The sequence below is a fragment of the Tursiops truncatus genome, chromosome 5, assembly GCF_011762595.2.
Source record: "Tursiops truncatus isolate mTurTru1 chromosome 5, mTurTru1.mat.Y, whole genome shotgun sequence".
In the NCBI taxonomy this organism is placed as follows: domain Eukaryota; kingdom Metazoa; phylum Chordata; class Mammalia; order Artiodactyla; family Delphinidae; genus Tursiops; species Tursiops truncatus.
Window position 1 is genome coordinate 134,355,518 of NC_047038.1, and position 25,050 is coordinate 134,380,567.

Sequence of the window (25,050 nt, forward strand, 5' to 3'; positions counted from 1 at the left end):
TAACGCCTGCTTGAGGATAAGAAACAATCCTTGATTTCAAAATGTGCTCGACAGGGTTGCTGCTTAACTGATTCTCACCTTTTTAAATGTAAGTGCCCTTCTCACAGACCAAAATATTATTCAGACCTATCACGCATTAGGACTCGTAGACAGAACAATGATATTTGATGTACAAGTTCCAAATCACTTGCTAGATTGTACTCTTAACTTAGCGGCCATGAACTTGAATGTATATTGGGAATCAAAAATATTATGTCCCATAGAGATGTTTATTGGAAAAGAATTGGGCAGAGACAGATGCTACGTATTCGATAGATACATAGTGATATCGTAACTTTTCACTGAATCTCAAACACTATGAATTCTGGACACATGAGTGATATTAATTTCTGTTAACATGAATGATATCAATTTCTTTTCTCTGAATCAACAGAAAGCTACCTAAAAGAATAGGCTATTTGGGCAGTTTTAGGCGACATCGTCGGTCTACCCTCAGTGCCCTGTGGACTCGCGCCTGCAGTGAGATCCAAGGGCTTTCTTACGCTTCAGTACGAAAAAGCATGCACGAGTCGTTAAGAATATAGGCAAGGCATTATGTTATATTTATTTATTTTCCAGCTTGTACAAACTGGACGTAGAAGCATAAACATAGTACATTTCTACCATTTTCAACAAAAATATAACCAATATGTACAATTATTGTATTAAAAATACAAAAGGGATACAGACTCCACCAATGTCTTTCTAAAAGACATACAGGTACAAGTAGTATCAAAAGTATGAGGAAATCACCAGTTAATTGTACATTCTGCACTTGACATCACAGAGCGAACTGAGGTTACAGTCCTATGTTCTACGGTGACTTAATGCTTAGATAACATTTGTGCGACTTGTGTAGAGCAAGAGTTCTGTCTTTCTAGATGCACGTGAGGTCCACGGCCTAGAGGAGAAAACTGGCAAATAACGCATCTTACATGTAAAATTACAAATGCATCATTGATAATGTCATATATAAGCAGGTAGACAAATGCCATGATACAGGAGAGAATTATTAAATAAAGCACTGACATTGCTTTGATACAGTGAAAAAACACTGCAATTTGACTTTTAAAATTGGAAGCTATTTACGTTTATCTACTGATCAATATGATCAGCTGAATTTAATGGAAAAAAAATCCAAGACCAGCAGTTCCTCACATCTGAGTACTACTCGGATTGGCAGCCTTCACTTTTCCGGAGTCTGTGCAAAAACAACACAAAAATAGACTGGAGGGGTCATCTCAGTCCTTCTGGGGTTAATAGCAGCTGTGAACACGTGGTTGCTACACTCAGGCCTTCTCCGTCTCGGCGTCCGTAAAGCCACTTACGGGTCAGTCTTCGGCGACCAACCCGCCTTGCAAACAAAGGCTGGCGGACCGCACTGGGTTCTGGATCTTTTGATCACCTTCACGTTAGAGGCTTGTTTATTCCCTCATGGCGACTGATCGATACGGGGAGGCTGTCTTGGAAGAGCAGTATGAATAGCTGGCCTTCGCGCCAACACCCCGAGCTGCTTTCACTGCAATGCTATCCAGTTATAAACGTGGCTCTTTGAAAACAAGCAAGAGAATCCCTAAAGCTAAATAAACAGAAATCAAAGAAACATAATTTAAAAAAACATGGGGTTTGCCGTCTGTCTCGATGGAGCAGGACACGCCCTCGGGTGACACTGCCCTGTGCTCCACAGGCTCAGACACAGGACGCAAGAGTCCCAGTTCCCTCCCCGGCCATGTGCAAACAGTTGTAAAGAAGAGCCCCAGCCCCTGGGGAAGGAGGGGCCGGGGGCCTTAGGGTCTAGGTAATTGGCTAACATCTCACGCTTCCAGGATAGGGCGCTTCCCAGGCCCGGCGGGACACAGGAAGCGGGGCTGTGGGCCGGCCTTCCCTCTCCCCGGTGTGACCACACCCTGTCCGGCATATTTGGTTTTTGAGAAACCCCGGCTGGCAACCCTACTTAAAGGTTCAAAATAATACTGTAAAATCATTAAATGGATATAATATTTACTCTCTGAACACAATCATTAAACTCATTTAAAAGAAAAGAAAAAAAAAACCCAAAAAAACGGAGGAGGGCACTGTAAACAAGCGGACAAGCATTTGTACTCAAAGGATTTCATTGTTTTCCTTTGTCTTCCTTGGTGGGTTAAAGACCCCAAGCAGTTCCATGGCTGGCTTTTCTCCCGATTCCAATGAAACCAAGTGCTAGGACTGGATTGAAATCTAAAAGGAAGATTTTTTTAAAAACTCCTTCCAGGCGTGGAGAAATGCAGCCAGAGTGACTCATGGGTGGTGATGACCTTGGAGTCTGGAATGATGCTGTGTGACGTGGCAGGCGGCCACAGGAGCTTGGAGACGCTGCGCTGTGCATTCAAGCAACAAGGCGGAAAAGTGCCAGGGCGGTTTCTTCACAGTATTTCACATGCAAAGGGGACAGGAAGAAGGAGGGAAGGAGCCCCATGCTGCTTTTAAGGCAGGGAAGGAGGCAAACGGGTCCACCATCCTCAGAGTGTGAGCTCCAAGGCTCTGACGCTAGGGGACGTCTTCTTGTGCTCTCCTGTGGGTGGCCAACACGGGTGCAGAGGAGCCCGTGCCTCAAACCGCAGACACTTGTTCATCTTCTGCCGACGCAACCACGAAAGAAAGGAAGAAACAAAAGAAAAATCAATAAGCGAGCAAGTCGTTTTCTTGTGCTTAGAGAGAACGTGTTCACCGACGTGCTAAATAAAAATACCACAGCTATGTTCTCTTAGTATAGGTCACCTAAGATCCTCAACTGTTTTTCTACCTAATGATTAATCATAATAAAAAAGTTTAAGGGGCTTCCCTGGTGGCGCAATGGTTAAGAATCCACCTACCAATGCAGGGCACACAGGTTCGAGCCCTGGTCCGGGAAGATTCCACGTGCTGCGGAGCAACTAAGCCCATGTGCCACAACTACTGAGCCTGAGCTCTAGAGCCCACGAGCCACAACTACTGAGCCCGTGCACCACAACTACTGAGCCTGCGCTCTAGAGCCCAGGAGCCACAACTACTGAGCCTGAGCTCTAGAGCCCACGAGCCACAACTACTGAGCCCGTGCACCACAACTACTGAGCCTGTGCTCTAGAGCCCAGGAGCCACAACTACTGAGCCCGTGCACCACAACTACTGAGCCTGCGCTCTAGAGCCCATGAGCCACAACTACTGAGCTCGTGCGCCACAACTACTGAGCCTGCGCTCTAGAGCCTGTGCACCCCAACTGCTGAGCCCGCGAGCCACAACTACTGAAGCCCACACGCCTAGAGCCCGTGCTCTGCAACAAGAGAAACCACCGCAATGAGAAGCCCGCGCACCACAACGAAGAGTAGCCCCCGCTCGCAGCAACTGGAGAAAGCCTGTGTGCCGCAACAAAGACCCAACACAGCCAAAAATAAATAAATAAAATAAATAAATTTATAAAAAAAAAGTTTAAAATAAAGTATATGGGATGCACATCTTTAAATATACATACCCACTATAAAAATACATTGTATATTTACTGACTGGAAACTCATGAATGATAAATTCATTGAAAAAAGTTATAAAACAACACATGACTTCTTAAGTAATGTACACGTGTATACATATAAAAAAGTCTAGAAGGATATTTAACAAAATGCTAATGGAAGTTATCTGCAAGTGGCAGGATTACAAGTAGTTTTCATGAATTGTGTTTTGCTTCTTCCTATAATGATTATTTCCAGAATAAAACATGTTAAACTCAAACCTTAAAAGCAGGAGGAAGGAGGGGGGCATGGTCTCCCCCTTCAACCTCACCCCAGCACGGCCAGCTGGACTCGTACAGAGAAGGCAAAAGAGCTCTAGAGAAGTGGGTTTTTCCAACAGACTTTCATCTGGGACTCATAGCATTTCCTCAGAAAACCGAGGATTAGGAGGGAAATGCACCCATGCCCACACGGTATTACAGGGGACCCCTCCGCAATCTTTAGTTATTTCTCCAGCCACTTCGGAAAGAGCAAAACGCAACCCAACGGCTGGCACCAAGGCCTGGGGCGGGCGTGGAACCCCGGGCGGGAAGCAGGGCCTCTGGGGGAAGCGCATGTACCGTCCTCCTCGGTGGCAAGGCCCGGGGGCGCGCAGGGGCCGGGGCGCGGGTCGTCGCCGGGCCGGTGCCACTGCGGCCGCGGGGTGGGCCTGGCGCCGCCCGGGGCGGGGGTCTCGGCCGGCCGGGCCAGCATCCTGGACCGCTGCAGCGCCACGGTGTAGTCCGGCGGCTTCCGGGCGGGGTGCGGGTGGGCGTCGGGGAAGTCGGTGATGGGGATGCCCACGTATCCCGGCGGGGTGGGCGGCGGCTCCCGGTAGCGGCCCTCCTTCCTCGCTGCGGGAGGGAGAGACAAGGCGCCGCGGTCAGCATGGGAGGGCGGGGGAGCGCATCCCAGGCCACGTGCGCTCATCGGGAAGGAGGACGGACGACCAAGACGAACAGCGCCCACGGTGAAAGGCGTGTGGGGCTGTGCGCAGGGCGGGGCGCACCAAACCCGCCACGCACCGGGTCATCTCCGGCGGCACAGGCAAAACTAAGCAATCTAAGTACCTGTAACTCTCACCGGGTCACCGCAGAGCGACTCTACCTGTCACGCAGTAACCAGGCTAACGCCCAACCCTGGGGTTTACTGGAAACACGGAGCAAAGGGAACAGAAAGGTACCCAGTCCCACGCCTGCAACACGGGAGTGGTGCCTGTCAGCGGTTCCCTCCGATCTCCCTGCCCCGGGGGCCAGGCGAGCTGTTCTTCTTTGCTGGGCCATCTACCCTCACCAGGCAGAGAATCAATCCCAGGTTACTTTCAAGTCTTGGGCCTCACTTCGGAAAATAGGGAATCACAATAAATTTGGAAGAACAGTACAAAAAATGATGCAAATTTCAAAACTTAAAACCATGTGCATGTGAGGTATGTATTTTTCTTGAAGTCCTTTTATATTAATTTCATGACAAAACATGAATCTGTAAAGGCAAGTAAAAGCAAAGTTTTATTATCTTCAACTTTCTAAACTCAACTGTTAGGAACTTAAATCATTCTTCTTGCCTTTGCAATAAAAATTCTGTGTATTAGTTTGTTAAAAGAAAGTGCTTTTCTATTTGCAATTGCCAAGACGTGGAAGCAACGCGTGTGCCCACCGACAGATGAATGGATACAGAAGATGTGGTACATATATACAATGGAATATTACTCAGCCATAAAAAAGAATGAAATAATGCCATTTGCAGCAACATGGATGGACCTAGAGATGATCATACTAAGTGAAGGAAGCCAAACAAAGACAAATGTCTTATGATATCACTTATACGTGGAATCTAAAATATAATACAAATGAATTTATACACAAAGCAGAAACAGACTCATAGATTTATGGTTACAAAGGGAAGAAAAGAGGGGAGGGATAAATTAGGAGTTTGGGATTAACAGATACACACCACTTTACATAAAAATAGGTAAACAAGGATTTACTGTATAGCACAGGGAACTATATTCAATATCTTGTAATAACCTATAATGGAAAATAATATGAAAAAAAAATATAATTGAATCACTTTGCTGTACACCTGAAACTAACACAATATTGTAAATCAACTATACTTCAATTAAAAAAAAAAGTGCTTTAAAAATTGCAACCTAAGAATAGGTGTTAACTGTCTTCTCCTTATTCATCTTGAAAAGATATTAAACTCGACATCCACCCATGACTGCGTGATAAAATAACTACAATTTCCCTACTAATGAAAGTGATGTCTGTGAAGATTATATTCCAGAATTTCTCACTCTGTATCCTATGACGTATCCCTACACTTTATACAGACATTGAACGTGCCATAGAGAATATATCCCGATAGCACTGAAGGAGCATAAGAGACTTCACAACAGAAACAGCAGCAGCGAAGTGATAGTGTCTTTCATCTACTTATGAACTGCTAACTAGGCACTAGTGTTTTGCAGAGATTTCGTTTAAACCTCATAGCAACTGCACTGGTAGAAATTATTAAATTCATTTTACAGATGAGGAAACGGACACTGTTTAGTGCCTTGCCCAGTGTCGCAAAGCTAGGAAAGTGGCAAAGCAGGGATTCAGACCCACAGCCTGCCTGACTCCCAGGCTCTTACACACTACCTTATCTCTCAGCACCCTCCTCCTTGTTCTATCCTGTGCAGAGGGAATCTGTCTAGCACAGAAAAATTTACCTGCATAACAAACATCGACAGAAGATTTTTAAATATGCAAAGGGTAAAGTTCTAAATATACAATTCAAGGGAACAAAATACAATAGTAAAACATTTAGAACAGTTCCAATTAAACAAAAAAATATTCTTCCTCTAGAGAGAATGGCCATCCTTCCTGATAATTTTCAGCTGAGAAGATCAACGTCAGAGCAGGTAACACCCATAAGGACAACCTACTGATCCCGACAGCTACGGTGCATGGAAGGTTGACTGTTGCAGGGTATTTATAAGCACCTGACCACAGAACCTGGAGTCTTAGCCACCATTCATTTCAAAACCTGAGTGCACTGCTAACTTGGAAGGCCTACACGGCAATGGGTGGGGCAGAATGAGGAGGAGAACCGCAAACACATGCTTTTACTTTTGAAATAAGTCAGGGTGCAGCCACGACCCAGACAGGACAGAGCCCGCGGTCAGCTTACCGATAAGCCCCTTGGTGGCGCTGGGCGGCACGGCCACGTGGGCAGCCATGGCGACGGGCTTGGCTTCTTCGGCGCTCGCAGACATCATGCTGCTGCTCTCAGCTTCGAGGGAAACGTCCTTCCCCCCCCTGCGCTTGATGGTGCCCGTGTCCCCCTCCGAGTCTTCTCCCCAGTACCCCGTGGAGGAGGCCCAGCTTGCCCGGGACTGGGCTTGATCGAGACTCTCTCGGCTCTGACTCTGCCTGTTGTACTTTGTGCTGTGGTCGGAAAACATGATTTGGTCCACGTGGCTGCTCGAGGCCCATAACCCTGCGGCGTCCCCTGAGTAATCGAAGTGAGTGTGCCCGAAGGGGAGCGTCTCCCAGCTCCTCTGCTGCTGGATGGTCTGGATGTTGTCGTGGGAGCCGCTGGAGCACGACGTCCAGCTTCCTCGGCCGCTGTCGGCAGCGTCAAGTGAGGCTCGGTCCCCCTGGTCTTGGGAAAGCTCCTCTGTGCTGGGAGAAGAGATCACTGTAGCTGCAGCGTACAGGCCCCGGCTCTCAGACAGCGGTGCACAGGACCTAGGCGGCCAAAGGGAAACAAAGAAAAAAAAATAATAAAGAGAAGAGGAGGGGAGGGGAGGAGGGAGGGGGGCCAGAAAAGAGGGGAGGGGAGAGGGAGGGGACAAGAGAGTAGAGGAGGGGAGGAGAGGAGAGGGGAGGGAATGGGAGGAGAGACGGGAGGGGAGGGGAGGAGAGACGGGAGGGGAGGGGAGGGGGGAGGAGAGGGGAGGAGAGGGGAGGGGGGAGGAGAGGGGAGGGGAGGGGGAGGAGAGGGGAGGGGAGGGGGAGGAGAGGGGAGGGGAGGGGAGGGGGGAGGAGAGGAGAGGGGAGGGGAGGGGGAGGAGAGGGGAGGAGAGGGGAGGGGGGAGGAGAGGGGAGGGGGAGGAGAGGGGAGGGGAGGGGGGAGGAGAGGGGAGGAGAGGGGAGGGGGGAGGAGAGGGGAGGGGGGAGGAGAGGGGAGGGGAGGGGGGAGGAGAGGGGAGGGGAGGGGAGAGGAGGGGGGGGAGGAGAGGGGAGGGGAGGGGGGAGGGGAGGGGAGGGGAAAGGCCAAGATTGTTAACTAATAATTCTGTGCTAAAACGCAACCACTGTTTGCTCGAAAGGCGGCCTCCTTTCCTTCCAGAAAGAGGATTAGGCCCCACCAGACTGAGCGACAGTGGCCACTCGGCCCTGTCCAGTTTCCTCCCCTGTGACGTCACCACAATATCAACACGGGGGAAAGGAGCACTGACCTGCTTACAGTAAAGGAGCACTTTCCTTACAGTGTTCACTACAATCTGACTATTTCGGGAAAGCAGCTCATTGGACTGAGTCGCCCCCTGCCCTCAGCGCAGAGCAAACGTGTCCCAGCGCAGGACGGACCTCACTGGGAAAGCAGTCTGCATGACGCTTCGTGATCGGGAAATGGTGAGCGTCAGAACTGGGCTGGGAGAGCACCCCTGGGCGTCCCGTGAACAGCCCCGCACACGTGCAAGAGAGGAGCGAGCACACGGACGAGCCCCTACCCCAGGCTGCACTGGTCGGGCTCCCCCGCCGGCCGCCTCTCCGGCCGGCCTGCGGCCAGGCTGGTCTCCACAGTGCCGACCGATGGCCTCTGGCGCCGTTCGTCGGGCAGCGAGACGGGCAGCGAGTCGAAGGAGGAGTTGCTGACGATACTGGACCGTGAGGAGATTTCGCTGTGGCCGGAATCTGAGAAGTTATCCACGGTGCCACTCGGAGCCAAAGTGTAGCCTGCGTGGGAAACACATCAGTCCTTAGACACCGAGGGTTCACGGCGTCCAGCTGACGTCTCCTCAGTAGCAAAACCAGAATGCAGGCCATAGGTGCCACCGCGGAACTGGGGAGAAAGCACTCTACTTGGGGACTGAGCTACAGTCAAGTTTTACTCAATTGCAGTTTAGTGTGTTTGATGAAAGTTTAGAGAGGAAAAAAGAACACACTGTCGTATGACCCAGGAATGGATGCAGACGGGATCACGGCACGACTAGACGCTGCTCTCTGAACTATAACTTATACTACATTAGTCTATGTAAACGAAACTATGAAGAATGACTAGGATGATATTTAAAAGTATGGTTTTCTTCTCAACCTGCAAAGTCAGTAGTAATTTTGTTTTCAATGGAGTTTTCACTTTTAGAACTTTACAGCATAGAATAACTCCACTGGAAAGATCTGCATTGTATTTTTATTTTTTAATGTTGGGTTTTTGTTTTTTTGAATTAATTAATTTATTTATTTTGGCCACGCTGTGAGGCATATGGGATCTTAGTTCCCAGACCAGGGATCGAACCCGTGCCCCCTGCATTGGGAGCACTAAGTCTTAACCACTGGACCACCAGGGAAGTCCCTGTATTATGATTTTTTTTGGCGGTACGTGGGCCTCTCACTGCTGTGGCCTCTCCCGTTGTGGAGCACAGGCTCCGGACTCGCAGGCTCAGTGGCCATGGCTCACGGGCCCAGCCGCTCCGCGGCACGTGGGATCCTCCCGGACCGGGGCACGAACCTGTGTCCCCTGCATCGGCAGGCGGACTCTTAACCACTGCGCCACCAGGGAAGCCCCCTGCATTATAATTTTAAATGGACACGTATGAATAAGAAATAAGACTTGAAGAAGATATCTTTGGATTTTTGCCATTTGATTTTTCAGCATTAATAATATATTGGCTAAATCACATGAAAGCCAATTGTTTTGAAGGACATAATGTACAAAATCTCCATTTTTCTCCCTGGACCGTCACTATGTCTAAACAGATGTCCATTTTTTGGCCTGAAGGACCCTTAACTCTTTGTTGCTAAAACTGAAAGTCACAAAGGAAGAGAGGCTTGTCTTGACATCTTTAACAAAAAAATCCAAATACTCCTTTCTCAGTATTCATTTATTTTTTACTGATTTTATATGATTATATGTACCCAATGAAAACCTAATAAAACAATGCCATCTAGAGCACCTAAATGTTGCTGATTTACTCTCTGAAGAGTACTTCCCCATCCTTTCAGTAAATTATGAATTCCTGATTTATTTTTTTAAAAGGTTGCACAGGTCTTGATAAGATTTCACGTGTTCACCTATGAAATGTCTTCTTATAAACCACGCTGCAGGTTCTGACAGACAAGATTTCAAACCCTCCCTGAACAGTCTACGCCCCACTCCGCAAAAAACAAAATCTCTAGAGAAATAATCCCTCAGGTGGAGCATGTGGCATGGGGAGGAATCGTCCCAGTTTCCTCAGCTAATGAGATGACCCCTTCCCGTTTTTCCTGCTGGCCCACCTATCCCGTAGGTCCGTGGTGCACTGTTATTCTTGCTACTGTTCTCGCTTCCACGAGAAGATGGGGAGCTGGTTTAGTCCAACTGCCCGCAGCCAAACGATCTCAGCTGACTGCCACTGCCACCCAACGACGGACGAGAGAAGAATTCAGACGCACCCACTGAACAAGGACTAGAGACTGATACCCCCATAGAACGCACACATGTCTGAGACAGCTGAAAAGTAAAGCAGGAAAGATACTTGTTGTGCCGGTGAAATCTAACAACGGATTAATCTCTTTGGCCTCGTCTAGTGAAAACTGTCCTGGCCGTTTATTACCGGCTTACTTACGCCCATTCAATTATAGGGTGGGGAGAAAGTAACCCCGAGGTTATGCAGCAGAAAGTGATCTAGTATTTTAAGATAAGAAAGCATTAATATCAGAAGGAGAGTTTGAGTGCCTAAAATTTAATCTCCTTAAAAATAAAACAAGATAGCAACAAAAAAGATAATCCAGACTCATGTTAACACAATGAAAGATAAATCAGGAAGATAGTAGTTTTTCTTATGTTTTTATAGGCCTCTACTCTGTGATGAATGCTATGTAATTATATTTAGTTAGAACAACTGTTAGTATAAAAAGAATTATTTCCACACTTACAATCAGTAAAAAAATGAATTTTTGAAGGGGCTTATATAGTTATATAAGCTTGACACTATTTATTTATAACTATAATATTAAAAAGTACCAAAATTCTTCCAAATTTATAAACTGAGGAGAAAAAAAAAATCCATTGGGTGTTACATATCGTGTCTTTTTTTTTTGGCGGGGGGGGGGGGGCACTTGTGTGGCTTGCAGGATCTCAGTTCCCCGACCAGGGATCGAACCCACACCCTTGGCGGTGAAAGCATGGGGTCCTAACCACTGGACCGCCAGCAAATTCCCAAGGTCATTTCAAACGACTCTAATGTCAGAAGTGATGTAATCTCTAACTAGAATTGATCCAGCTGAAAGCACAGGTCCCCATGAAGGAGAAGAGGGGTCACCCAGTCACCTTTCCTTGGCGAGCTCTGCGGGGAGGTCGGCGGGGAGGAGAACCGGGAGGACGCATCCGATACCGTGTCTTCTGCCGGCCTCTTGTGGCGCTCAAGGCTCCCTTCTTCAGACAAAGCAAGAATCTTCTTTAAAGCTTGTGGAGAGTTTATACCTGTAAGAGAAAGAAAATGATTTCAACATGCATTTCCAAGACTGAAAAGACTACCGTGAAGAACAAAACCACTTTTTTTGTGTTAAGATTGAATGTCACATGTCGTGGCAGGTTGTTTCCAGGCTCGATGGTCTCTGTACTCTGCCCGTGTAAACAGTGAGATCGCGGGGGCACCAGGTGCCCACCGTGTGTCTGCTGACACCTGCCGAGGACCAGAAAGGCTGCTGCTGCCATTCCACTCTGGGTTCCAAACCGCGACCGCCACCCTCTTCAACAATACATCAGGCAGCGATGAAGAAACAAAGAGATGATCTGGAAATACTCTGGGTTAGGGTGAGAGCGGCGCAGCTCAGAAGATTTATCAGAACTCAAGTTTGGGTTGGGAACAGGTATTTTGGTGGTGTTGGAAAAGTTAGCTCATGGGACGTGGGAGTGATGGAAGGAAAGCCAAGAGCCCAAAGGAAGTAGCGAGAAAACAGACTGATGGAGCGCTAAGAAATCAGGCCAGTATTTGATCAGTAAGCGGATGACAGAGAAGGCAGGAGGGGACCCAGAGAGTGCCGGGTCCCAGAAGCGTCCTGCAAGCCACCGGGGAGGGCTCCCAGGAGTGCGGTAAAGGGGCGCGGAGGGGGAAGCCATCCAGCGCAGCGCCAAGTGCACGATCTAGTCGGATGACGTAGGGCGGAAGAAAAAGGATTCCATGTGCCAATACCAGGTGATTTTTCCCCTAAAATTTTACTTTCAGGAATGAGGGAGTCACATTAAGAGATGTTTTCTAAGCCTCATTATGAGGCACTCTCAGTTACCTCATTCTGAACAACAAAGAGACCGGAGGGAAGGCATTACAGGTTGACACTACCTCAGTGAATGTTAGCTTTTATGTTCTCAGACTTAACAGAATCCATTAAAAAGGAGGCAATGAAATTTAACGGAGACCTAATTCTTCATTTCACCTCAACACCTGTAAGTGTGCGATACTACTTTAATACAATCTTTTAAAAATGGCTTTTCAAGCAATCTTTTAATTACGTGTGCAGATACTGATATATACAGGGTACATGAAAATACCAGCTACACTAAAGCTACACGAATGAATAGCCTTGATTTGGAAAAGATTTCCAAGCCAGCATCATTCACAGATTCAAAAAGTGCTGCCTTCAAACAGTGAAGATGGATGTGAAGATGCTATGCCTCAGAAAAATCTGTTCCACTTCAAAAGTAGCTCTAGGGATGACGAAGACACTGAAGTGAAAAATACAGGAAGTATTCAGACAAAATTTATTTCATGAATGGGGGTGGGCCCAGCATCTCTAAGTTACTATGTTATATTCTGTGACTTTAAATGTGAAACTATCCTAAGAAGACACATGACTATCCCATCCGCATTTCTAAAGGTCATAAATTCAAATAGGCCTAAAAATATTGGAGAGAGAGTCTCTCTGGGGAAGGGGGCTGGGGATGGCTTTCCATCAGGTACACCTACATGGGGGTTAACAGGCTGTGTCCATATCAGAAGCTCGACAGAAAAGAGGCAGTAGAGGTCGGCTTACGGGGGACTTGGGAATATAAGAATATTAACAACACAGTGGAGAGACTTCCCTGGTGGTCCAGTGGTTAAGACTCCACGCTTCCACTGCAGGGGGCACGGGTTCAATCCCTGGTCGGGGAACTAAGATTCCGCATGCCGCGCAGTGCGGCCAAAAAAAAATAATAATTTAAAAAAAAAACCAAAACAGTGGACAAAGGAACACTAATTCAGTTCACTTGTGATAGGGGGAACAATGTAAGTATTTTTTTATTTTTGGCTGGGTTGGGTCTTCGTTGCTGCACGCGGGCTTTCTCTAGTTGCGGCGAGCAGGGGCTACTCTTCACTGCAGTGCGCAGGCTTCTCATTGCGGTGGCTTCTCTTGTTGCGGAGCACGGGCTCTACGCGCGTGGGCTTCAGTAGTTGTGGCACGTGGGCTCAGTAGTTGTGGCTCATGGGCTTAGCTGCTCTGCGGCATGTGGCATCTTAATTCCCCGACCAGGGATTGAACCCCCATCCCCTGCATTGGAAGGCGGATTCTTTACCACTGGACCACCAGGGGAGTCCCTGCTTTGGCTCCTTTACATTCACGAACTGACTGTATTTTCCTCCCAAGTTACAGAATCAGTGATTCAACAAATGAGAGTTCGCCTCCAGACGAATCATTTCACTTAAAAATATTCCGCCTAAATTCCAGCAACTCACTGATCATAAGGCAAAGCTAGTTTAAACAAGGTATATGGACAAAACAGCCTCTGTACTTGTTAAAAATTAAATGAGTAATAGCATAATTTCCCCATGGCATGCCTTGCCTCCACTGCTATGACAAACGAGCATGATTAAATGAGATGCTCTATGAAAACAGTCCTTCTCATGGGTAAAAGTAAAGTTTAACTCTGTGAACATTAATGTCTTATAAAGAGGGAACAACCAGAGGGACATTCAAGTATACCAGACGAAGTTACCCGTGATAAGTATCGCTTCCTAGTCTGAGAAGCAGGCAGTGAATGAACAGCACCAAAAGAGGGTTGTGGGTTGTTTGTTTTTTTGTTGTCGAATTACACGAGCCGTCTGTATATTTTGGAAATTAAGTCCTTGTCGGTCACATTGTTTGCAAATATGTTCTCCCAGACCAAAGGTTGCCTCTTCTTTTTTTTTCTTAATATTTATTTATTTGGTTGTGTTGGTATTAGTTGTGGCAGGTGGGCTCCCTGGTTGCGGCTCGGGGGCTCCTTAGTTGTGGCATGAGAACTCTCACTTGCAGCATGCAATGTGGGATGTAGTTCCCGGACCAGGAATAGAACCCGGGCGCCCTGCATTGGGAGCGCGGAGTCTTAACCGCTGTGCCATTAGGGAAGTGCCCACGGGCTGTCTTTTCGTTTTGTTTACGGTTTCCTTCGCTGAGCAGAAGTTTGTAAGCTTCATTAGGTCCCATCTGTTTATTTTTTGCTTTTATGTCCATTGCCTTGGGAAACTGACCTAAGAAAACACTGCTACGATTTATGTCAGAGAATGTTTTGCCTGTGTTCTCTTCCAGGAGTTGCATGGTGTCCTGTCTTCCGTTGAAGTCTGTGAGCCATTTTGAGTTCATGCTTTTGCGCCGGCCGCGAGGGCGTGTGTCCTGACGTCACTGATTTGCATGCGGCGGCCGTCCAGCTTTCCCAGCACCACTCGCCAAAGAGACTGTCGCTTCCCCACCGCATGTTCCCGCCTCCTTTGTCAAAGATTAACTGACTGTAGTCACACAACAGTGTAATTCAACTCTACTTCAACAGAAAGTAAATTAAGAGGGGAAAAAAAAAAAAAGTGTGCGCGAACTTAGTCACCTACCGAAAGGCGGGAGATCCCGTAGGGGCACTTTCTTCCGCGAAGGATAGAGGGGCACGGCGGGAAGCTGCAGCCCCGGGCTGGGCCTCTGTGACGGCTGCGGAGCCTGCGGCGGCGGCTTCGGCTGCAGCCCTGCCCTCGGGGCCACCGGGGAGGTGTCGGCCTTGACAGGCTTTCTGTCACCGGGATTCTTAGGCACTGGTAATTGTTCGGTGTGAAAACAGAACGAGAAGTTTAAGAAGTTAGTGGCCACACACGGGATACTTTTACAACCGCACGAGCATTTCCTACAGTTAGAACACTGAAATATGTATCTTTTTTTCCCCTGTGGCCCATAGATAAAGGAGAGAAACAGGGGCGGGCGGGGGGAGAGCCTCCGTCACAGAAAGAAGGCGCGACGGAACCAAGATTCACTTTATGAAACAAGCCGTCTCAAGAGATGATACTGTTTCAAGTACCACATTTAAAAAGAAACGAAAAATGTGGATAGCTCAGTACGCTGTACGTATGTCTACGAAAAACACAAACCTATTATACAAGCTACAACAGGAAGACCACTAGGAATTATTTTTCTAAAATGACACCCAAAATGTCTTGACATATATGAGCTTAGTTTTAATTTAGCAGATGATACTAGCTGCAGTCTTGTCACTATCAAATTCTCTCTCCAATGGGGTAGAATTATCTATGTTGCTAATAGCAGCCAATACTCCTTGAGCACTGTACTGAGTGTATAATTCCACGGCAGATGGAAAGCAAGCCAATTTAACAGGGCAATTAAATGCTGTATTTTAAGTGTATTAATATTGAAGACAACTCAATGACTTCCTTCCCCCATCTTACACATAATGGAGCTCAAGTAACCGGCCTAAGGTGACACTGTTAGTACAAGGAACAAACAGGATCTGAACTCAGACCCCTCTCCCTCTTGAGGACAAACTCTTCACCATGACACACGGTGCTTTAAGAGTGTCCTGGGTACGTCTGATAACCTGAATCTTTCTCAAATGACCTAACATTTAAGTCCTATAGAAAGTATCTTCAAACTTGCCCATAAAAGACCCCAAAGTGTCCTAAACGGAAGACGCCTCTGTCTTACAAATACGGATGCCGAGAAAGAGAACGTAGCCCCCGTTTCTGGCCTGGCCGGACTTTCAGAGGCTGGGGAGCTACACATTAGGCTGAGCTGTGGTTCCCTGTGGAGAATTCCTGCCTTACACGTAGCTGAACTCATTGCCAAGTGCCGGCCGAGCTGAGGGGGTCAGAGGCAGCCAGCGCACCTAGCTCTGTGCCGCTCCCAGGCCGCCCATCACGTGGCAAGTATCTTTGTGAGAGAACAAGGGATGCAAATGGGAGCTGCACCTGCCCCTGTGTCCCCTGACGGCACTCTGGCTGCGTCGGGATGAAACCAAAGCCGGTGACCCCGAAGAAGCCTACGGTGTCGTGGTCCCCATGCGAACCCCGCTGGGCACGGACGGGGCTCAGCCCAGGACGGCGCCGCGCGGTCCCCAGAGCCGCCTTCAAGGGAAAGGCGAGCGTGTCTCAGGATGCTAGCTCCCCCTGGGCCCAGCCCTGCTTTATCCGCACAGGAAACCAATCTGCATTCCAGCCGGACCCGGCAGCCACCTTAAGGAGAAACTCACATGTGTTGGTGGCCGGCTCGCACTGCAGGGATAGCGTCTGGAGGCTCTCCTCGTCCATCTCCAGCTCCAAGTTGGACAGGTACTGCTTCACCTTTCGGGCCATCTGGGCGTCCTCGTACAGCTTTTTGGCATTGAGAAAGGAGCTACGACGCACCCGCTTTTTGTGACCACCTGTCTGAGCAACGTCTAGCACTGTTGCGTTTGTACTACCCTGGCTGAGAGACCTGGAAGACGAAAAGGTAGAGCTGCAGCTCGCCCCAGCATGGGATCCCTGTATCTCCTGGAAACGTGCCGACACGCCTACAAAGAGTCTACGTTCAGAAGGCCACATGCCTCATTCTGGTAAGTAAACTTTACAAAGGAATAGAGAATCATACAGATCAAAAAAATTTTCTTCAAGTTTGAGAAGAATCCTACATACACTCTACATACACATGTATGTTTGGCACTTGTTCTGTTCCAACTAGAAAATTCTACTTTTCGCCTCTATAGAGCCTTCAAGGCAGCTCTCTCGTAGAAGCCAGCAAGTAATAATGATTATATGTCAAAGCTCATGCAAGAATAAACACACAGTTGCAATCATTAAGAGTGACATTAATCTTTTTTGTCCTAAAGAGGATGTCTTACATAAATTTAAAGAAATTACAATGTTCACGATTGTTTTCTTATTGCTTGGGTTAAATGTAGTGAGTTCGTCAAGTAATATGGTCAATCTGTTAATAAAATGGTCATGCAAATGTGAAAACACATGTATGGAAACTAGCACATGAGGTGTTAAGAATTATTTTGGAAAAGAGTCGGTTTATAGGATGAAAACAGTAGTTAGTTGAGCTGTAAAAAATTTAGTTTTAACACCGAGGGGCACCTTTTGTACGACATAGATTTACTTCTCAAAAATCTGTGCAATAGCGTTTAAACTGCACAATTTTTCCTTCTGACGTCCTTTCTCCCCTCACCCCAGGTTAGATTTTTCTCATTTCAGAACACACAAATTATATTAAAATGAAGTCTTTCTGAAAGCTCAGGAGTAGGCCTGGCCTACTGCTCCCCAGAACAATCATCAATCATTTCACAGCTCTCTTGGGTCATGACCTCGAAAGCAAAAGCCCCAGTAGCTGAAACTTGAAGTCAGTTTGCCAACTGAAATTCTGCTAGAGCAAGAGGGTTAGGAAAAAAATGCAAAAATGCAAAGCATCAGAAAACACAGCAGGTAAGAAAACAATGCCACGAGCGGGACGAGAACAGTGTGGGTGTGCAGTGTCCCCGCCACTTACCCCAGACTCCTCCACTTCTTCTTCCTGTAAGTGAGAGCCGTGGAGGTTGAAGCATGGGTGTAGAGAGAGACAGAGAGATCACAAGCTCAGAAAGAAAGGACTAGACTTCTGGACAAGCAGTACTAGAAGCCCACAAACCTCCTCACACAAACAACTTGACCAGCAACGGTTTTCTGGCTCAAAAGACAAACATATGTAAATATTTGCTTCTAAAGACTTCTGTTCTCTCCTTCACTGCATTCATCGTTCTCGGCTACACTGACGGCTAAATCCCTTGTGTGGGCAGTGAGACAATACTGTTCGGGTTGTTACATATTTTAGTTCATACTATCCATTACACCTTTTAGCTCTGCAAGTCAGCGTTCTGAAAAATAAAAATAGCTGTGCCTCACGGTCAATGAAAAATGTCAGAGGGACCAACTGTTTTCACGACAGCCCACAGTGCACTGGATGTGGGATCACAGTCATTCCCAATCAGAGCTCGACGGAGATTCCCCACACAGCCTGGTACATGTCACCATGCTACAGGCGGGCCTATTCAAAATCTTCTCGTTTACTAGGAAGCGCTAAGCTCAACCTTCTCTAACCCCGCGAGCACTGCTGAGGGGGACACACTCACCGAGTCCTGAACATGAGGGCAGGGTCCATGTTCACAGAGGCCATTCGGCCAACGTGACGAATTTCTTTTGCAATCATTCTTAGCTTCTCAAAATTGACCAGCCCGTCAACTTTGGAGTCGTTCCCTGTAATTGGCAAAAAGGAAAAGGGAATCACATGGCATTTACCCGACGCCTCCACAAGTGGAGACAGAAATCCTCCAACTTACACTTACCCTCGTGAAGGAACGTGAGGTCCTTCTTGATCACCGGGAACAGGGGGATGATGGGAGGCTGTAGGTTTTGACTGTTGAGGACATTGCGGTATTTTGCCATGTTTCTGGAAGGATCAAACAGGTCTTGGAGATCCTGAAACAGCTTTTCGTATTTATTGGGAAGTTTTTCCCAGGTGGTTCGCAGTCTTGCCACCGGTGCCAGGTTTAGGCCGCTGAGGCGGAAAAAAGAAAAGCGGTCTAAAATTACATGCCTCATCCTTACGAAGTAAGCAGAAGAGCATGCTGTTTATTTCTTAACATGTAACAGCTCTGTGTGAGTGCTGTGTACGCAGAGCCAAGTACAGGATTCATAAGAGTGTTAATGACTCTGGGTAATGAGACCTGAAGCTGGAACCAGGGACAGGGCCGAGGGGTTTTACTCTTTTTCCCTTTACACCCTCCCGGTCTGTTTACTGTGGGCAGAACAACTGGAATGCCAGGTGTCCTGAGGGCAGGGCTGTGTTTCGTTGCTTCCTCTCCGTACGTAAAGTGCTTGGTGCCAAGCAGCCGTCTGATAAAACAGACGGGACAAATATCCTAGAGTTGTAACATGAAACAAAAGCCATAAGAACAGCAAGAGTAACAGATATCGTACATTGACACATATATGTGGAATCTGAAAAAACTGGTATAGACCATCTTATCTACAAAGCAGAAATAGAGACACAGACGTAGAGAACAAATGTATGGATACCAAGGGGGAAAGCGGGGGGAGGGGAGGAATTGGGAGATTGGGATCCACATGTAGACGCTATTGATATTATGTATACAATAGACAACTGATGGGAACCTACTGTAGAGCACAGGGAACTCTACTCAGTGCTCAGTGGTGACACAAATGGGAAGGAAATCCAAAAAAGAGGGGATATATGTATGCGTATCAATGATTCAGGTCGCTGTACAGCAGAAACTATCACAACATTGTAAAGCAACTATACGCCACGTAGAAAAAAAAAAAAAAACCAATAAGAGCATGATCAAACTCCTAGACAGAAAAAATGACTAACTGAATCATCACCATCAACGTCAATATTGCTCATTGTTTCGGTCTGCACTTTCTTCCAGCCTCAGTCTAAGCACTTAAAAGGGAAGAAAAGTAACATCTACTAGGCATCCCCCTGCTGTGTGCCGGCTGATGGAACGCCACATACGTTGTGTCATTTAGTCTACTTGATAACTCTTTGGGTCACTGTTATTTTATAGAGAAATAAACTGACTTTCAGAGAAGTTCAAATAATTTGCCCAAAGTCACAGAGCTAAAAAAGTGGTGAATATAAGATTTTCTGGGCTTTAAATTAGCATAAAAGAGAATGTTTTTTGAAGTACAGCTGATTTACAGTGTTGTGTTAGTTTCAGGTATACACAGCAGAGTGATTCATCATACACACACACACACACACACACACACACACACACACACATCTATATATATCTATTCTATCTATATATAAAAAGAATATATCTATTCGTTTTCAGATTCTTTTCCCTTATAGGCTATTACAAAATACTGAGGAGAGTTCCCTGTGTGGCACAGTAGGTCCTTGTTGGTTATCTATTTTCTATATAGTTGTGTGTATCTGTTAATCCCAAACTCCTGATTTACCCCTCGCCAACCTCTTCCCCCTTTGCTAAGTATACATTTGTTTTGTACGTCTGTGAGCCTGTTTCTGTTTTGTAAATAGGTTCATTTATATATATATATATATATTTAAGATTCCACATATAAGCAATATCATATGATATTCGTCTTTGTCTGGCTTACTTCACTTAGTACGATCATCTCTAGGTCCATCCATTACAAGAGATTTTAAATTAAGGATTAAGATTAGGATTCAGAGAAAAAGAATCGTTCCATATGATGCAATTAAAAACTACTACACTCACACAGAGTCTATGGCTTTCAGGGATTGATGCATGTTTAAATCTGCAAACTGAATCGAACCTCACGACAAATATGCTCTTACCTGATGATTGCAAACATGGAGTTAAAATTCTTGCACTCCCTGCAGTGCAGAGCGATCTTGATGAAATGCTTAATGGTCTTCATCCTCTTCAGCTGGTTCGTCTCCCGCAGAATCTCAGAGGCTACCCAGAACGTCTCCTGGTTAATGACCTCCTCGAATTTCTTCAGGTTGGCACAGCTGGTTTTCGATCTGAGCTTAAATAAATCATCGATATACTCAGTGGGTTCGATGTTGCGGAAGAGCTCAAAGTTCCGCATGGAGAGCTGCGTGGCCACCTCTACGGTGCTGAGCTGCAGCAGGGAGATCTGACTCTCTCTCAGCAGCTCCTGAGCATCTTCATCCGAACAAAGGGTCTCTGTCTCCATGTTGTTTTTCAAGTAATACCTGTGAGAGACACAGAATTCAGAGCCTGAGCAGCAGTCTCACGATACTCCTTGAAAGAACGATGCTGTCTGCTGAACGGTGGTGAGAACACTCCACTGAATGACGGAAGGACAGACAGAGAAGGCAGCAGCTCCTCGGTCACCAGATCACAGAACCCGGCCCAGAGCCACCGACAGAAACTGACGCATCACATGGAATTGCATCTGTACCAGGTGCAATCCATTTTGTCTTGTCCTTCCCTGCCTTCTAGATTACCTTTTTTTTGCTAAAAAGGACAGAAAATAGCTAAATTTAAAAAATTTTCAGTTTAAATAATGAAAAAAGCTCTACGGAAGGAAACAGGAAAGATTGATCAATCCAACCTATTTATTCAAATACCAAAGAAACCTGTAAGCTATCTCCCTCTATTTGATCCTATGAGGAGAACGATCCTAAAAATAGATTTTAACGTTCAAATATCTGATTTTCATGAAAACCCTCCAAGTAAGTGGGACAGGTATTATTCCTATTTGTCAGATGAGGAAACGGAGGCTCCCAGAGATGTACGCCAGCTGTAGAGAGAAAACTCAGGGTTAGCGCTCCTTTCCCTCCGTTAAGTGACTTGACAAAAACAGAATCCAGATGTTTACCCTGTGATTTTTTTTTCCCCGATTTTATACAAAGATGCTCTCCTTAAGCCAGATTCCATAAAGGAAGAAACAGAATGAGCAGGGTGGTCCTGCTAAACTGGCCTTCTGCATATATCGCCGAAGACACAGACCTCGGGACCTTGACACTCACAGATTTCACGTTCTCAATTTTTTTTTTTTTTTGGTGGTATGTGGGCCTCTCACTGTTGTGGCCTCTCCCGTTGCGGGGCACAGGCTCCGGACGCGCAGGCTCAGTGGCCGTGGCTCACAGGCCCAGCAGCTCTGCGGCATGTGGGATCCTCCCGGACCGGGGCATGAACCTGTGTCCCCTGCATCGGCAGGCGGACTCCCAACCACTGTGCCACCAGGGAAGCCCACGTTCTCAGTTTTGATTACTCATGAAGCCCACGATGTGAATCCATTTGCAATTTTCTTGAATACTGACTGTGAATCATGACTCTGCACCTCAATGAGATTTGGAGAACTCCACCAAGATCACACATAGGTCAATGCATATTCAAATGATAACGAGACAATGGGCCTCCTAAAACAACCCTACCCACTAGTGTCAGGGCTGGAAATAAAGTGAAAGTGAAGAAGACAAAGGAAGTTATAGTTGACAGCAAGAACGCAGAAGCTCTGAATGAATTAAACCAGCTTTAGATGCATAACACGAAGAAGTCAAGAATACAATGAGGGCTTCCCTGGTGGCGCAGTCGTTGAGAGTCTGCCTGCCAATGCAGGGGACACGGGTTCGAGCCCTGGTCTGGGAAGATCCCACGTGCCACGGAGCAACTGGGCCCGTGAGCCACAAATTCTGAGCTCTGTGCGTCTGGAGCCTGTGCTCCGCAGCAAGAGAGGCCGCGACAGTGAGAGGCCCGCGCACCGCGATGAAGAGTAGCCCTGCTTGCCACAACTAGAGAAAACCCTCGCACAGAAATGAAGACCCAACACAGCCAAAAATAAATAAATGAATAAATAAATTAAAAAAAAAAGAAGACAATGAAACACTCCGTATGGCAAGAAAAAAAAAAAAAAACGTGACTTATGAAAACAATTTTCAGTAAGTGCCGAATCTAGTCATTATACGAGAGCCAAAACCGAACTTTTTCAACTTTCCCTTATTTGTGATTTGAGGCTATCAATGGAAACACCATTCAAGAGGCTGACAAGACCCCATACGATATTTTCCTACGAGTACTGTGTGACAGAAGCGCTCTGAAGACCAAGCAGCAGCAGACCACACTCTGAGGCAAATGAGCTTTGGTTCCAGAGTTAAGAAGGGTTTTTCATAGTGTTATGAACAATAACAGGCAGTTTCAGCCAGCCACACTGTCACAGACATCTCCGCGTAAACAAACGAAGTTCCTGGAAAAGTCCGGTAGGCAGGAGCGGGTGACAGAGGATACTAGTGGAAGATGTGTTTGTGAAGGTGCGTCTGCCAGGAGAAGGGAGATGCCCTCCTGCGCGTCCTTATGGGAGCGTGAGCGCTGGCCGGCAGTGACAACGGTCAGGTCACAGCGCCCTTGTTTTGCACGAGCTCCTAAGAGATCCTTGCGAGGGGTCCACAGTCTACTGTGTGCATTTCCTTTGATACGGCAATGCTTGGTGAATGGGGAAAATCTTGCTTTTAATCTGCAACTTATTTTAAAAACCCTTAGAAAGCGTTCACCAGACTCTGGTGTGGGTTTAAGGACGGGGTAAAGAAATCCGACAGGATAGATGACGTCTACCTTCCACTCAGCTGTATTCTGTCGGCGAGTTTGGAAAGCTGATCCGGAAGTCTCCTTTGTTTGATCACTCCCTCTGGTGTGACAGAGACCTCACAGAGTGAGTACTGATCCGGGGTGGTGGTCACAGCAAACTCTCGGATGGCCTGAATGACCACCTCCTTCGCCGTGGTGTCCTTACTGATCATGATGTATCTGCTTTGCTGGTCAGCCTTGAAAACCCTTAACACTTGATCTGGCAAGTCTGGGGGAAAGAAGAGCCAGGAGAAAGGATTTCAGGACCTGGCAATACAATTAAGGAATGCAACCTGAAAGCGTCTCCTCAGAGAAGATGATGCTAAACTGTCATCTCTCCCTTACTTCAACCCTCCTGCAAAGATTCACTTAGTCAACATACAGGCACGCTACATGAACACATCTGCCTAAAGATAGTCACATTACCCAGAGACAAAGGCAAACAGATCAGGTCCCAAGAGCGGCATGCAGGGTGGTCAGGCTGGCATCTTTATTACACTGAAGAGCCCAGGAAGCTGACTGAAAATATGCCTCTGAACTCTTTATTTAACATGACCTGGTGATACCTGCATGGTACGTGCTAACTTCATTTTAGGAAAAAGAATGCAAGTTCAGAGAGATTCATTTGCACGTGGGCATATCAGATTGGTCTGAAGAATAAAGATGAACCGGTTCCAGCTGTTGGAAATTTACATTTTATCCTGACGTTTAGCATCTGATAGAGTCCATGCCACGCCGAGAGAGATACACACAGCATTACCGTTATGTCAGGGGAAAAAGAGACGAGAAAACAAAAGCAGTGTGGGCCACGCTTACCAGGAGTAGCACTGAAGTCTAAGATGCGATGATGGGACTGCAGTAAATCAGGGTTACTGGATGATAAGGTTCCACTGACGGGCAGCGCTGTCGGGATGTGCTTGGTCTGCCTTAATCCGACTATGCTGTCATCCTGAGACTGACCAATCCCGATGTCACTGAACCAAGAGGAAAGGTAAAAGGTTATGACTCATCAATAGATAGTGTGCACGGACAATGAATAAACCGTATTTCAGAAAACCCGCAGTTAACGTACAACTATCATTAATAAATTCGGTTGCAACTTGCAAAAGCAACTACTGCTTAAGTGTATCCAACTCATGTTCTTAACTGCGTAGCATGTTTCTCTAAAACCTTTGCCTTTTTAGCTTAAGACAAATCATAACAAATATTAGTAGTTTCTGAGTACAGACATATATTCAGAAAAGATAAGCCCTAGTAAGTCATGGAAATAGATTTAAGAAAAAGCACATTTTTAAAAAGGCATTCAGTCACTCAAATGATGACTTCTGCCTCAGAAGGGTAAGTTGTTTTATAATCTTAAAGAAATGAAGAAATTGAGTAAAAAAATGAATAGAGAAAAAAACATCCAAACTGTCCCAACTTCATTCTCCAGTGTTTCAGAGAAATAAATGAGATCATGATGGAGTCAAATGTAAAGAAAGCTTGACACAGACATTATTTCTTAATTATACAGAGCCTAAAAAAGCAGTGGTGCATGGTGACATTTCTTGGCATCAAAAAAGAGGCAATGGAAACCCAATGACTCACTTTCACTTTGAACTCACTACTCAAAATTTCTAGTTCTACGTTTAAGCTCCCAGAGAAATACTACTTACTATGGATAGCTACAAACTCATTTCCATTTATAAAAGCCTGGGGACAACTCTTGAAACATGGTTTAATAATACATAACATTATTTCTAGATTTGAAGGGCCAACTGTTTCCAAAACAAAACATCAGAATGAATCGATAAGCACAAACAAACACGAAAGAAGTAGAACACAAGCGAATGGTTATAGCTCTGACCAATCTCTATAAATACCTTGAACAAGGAGAAAGAAGATCATACTAAGGTTGGGATACCAACCAAGGTGCCATAATTAAGACACTTAGAAATCAGTTAGGCTTTCGGACATGACAGCTTGATCAAAATAA

General features: G+C 46.4%; 1 protein-coding gene across 9 annotated transcripts in view; it reads right to left on the bottom strand.

Moving 5' to 3' along the window:
• Positions 1-579: 579 nt before the first annotated feature.
• Positions 580-25,050, bottom strand: part of RAPGEF2 (Rap guanine nucleotide exchange factor 2) — a 245,025-nt gene continuing 220,554 nt past the window's right edge. For 8 of the 9 annotated variants that reach the window (XM_019926378.3, XM_033857408.2, XM_073805606.1 and 5 more), the window contains 13 exons: positions 23,892-24,049; positions 23,064-23,304; positions 20,318-20,701; positions 18,315-18,526; positions 18,102-18,225; positions 17,483-17,506; positions 16,209-16,432; positions 14,569-14,763; positions 11,061-11,213; positions 8,263-8,488; positions 6,717-7,276; positions 4,124-4,396; positions 580-2,657 (listed from right to left, as the gene is read on the bottom strand). In XM_019926378.3, coding sequence (XP_019781937.2) covers positions 2,632-2,657; positions 4,124-4,396; positions 6,717-7,276; positions 8,263-8,488; positions 11,061-11,213; positions 14,569-14,763; positions 16,209-16,432; positions 17,483-17,506; positions 18,102-18,225; positions 18,315-18,526; positions 20,318-20,701; positions 23,064-23,304; positions 23,892-24,049 — 2,800 coding nt within the window. In that variant the 3' untranslated portion in view covers positions 580-2,631. The remainder of the gene's footprint in view (positions 2,658-4,123; positions 4,397-6,716; positions 7,277-8,262; positions 8,489-11,060; positions 11,214-14,568; positions 14,764-16,208; positions 16,433-17,482; positions 17,507-18,101; positions 18,226-18,314; positions 18,527-20,317; positions 20,702-23,063; positions 23,305-23,891; positions 24,050-25,050) is intronic. The other variant, XM_073805604.1, reaches the window with a different exon arrangement.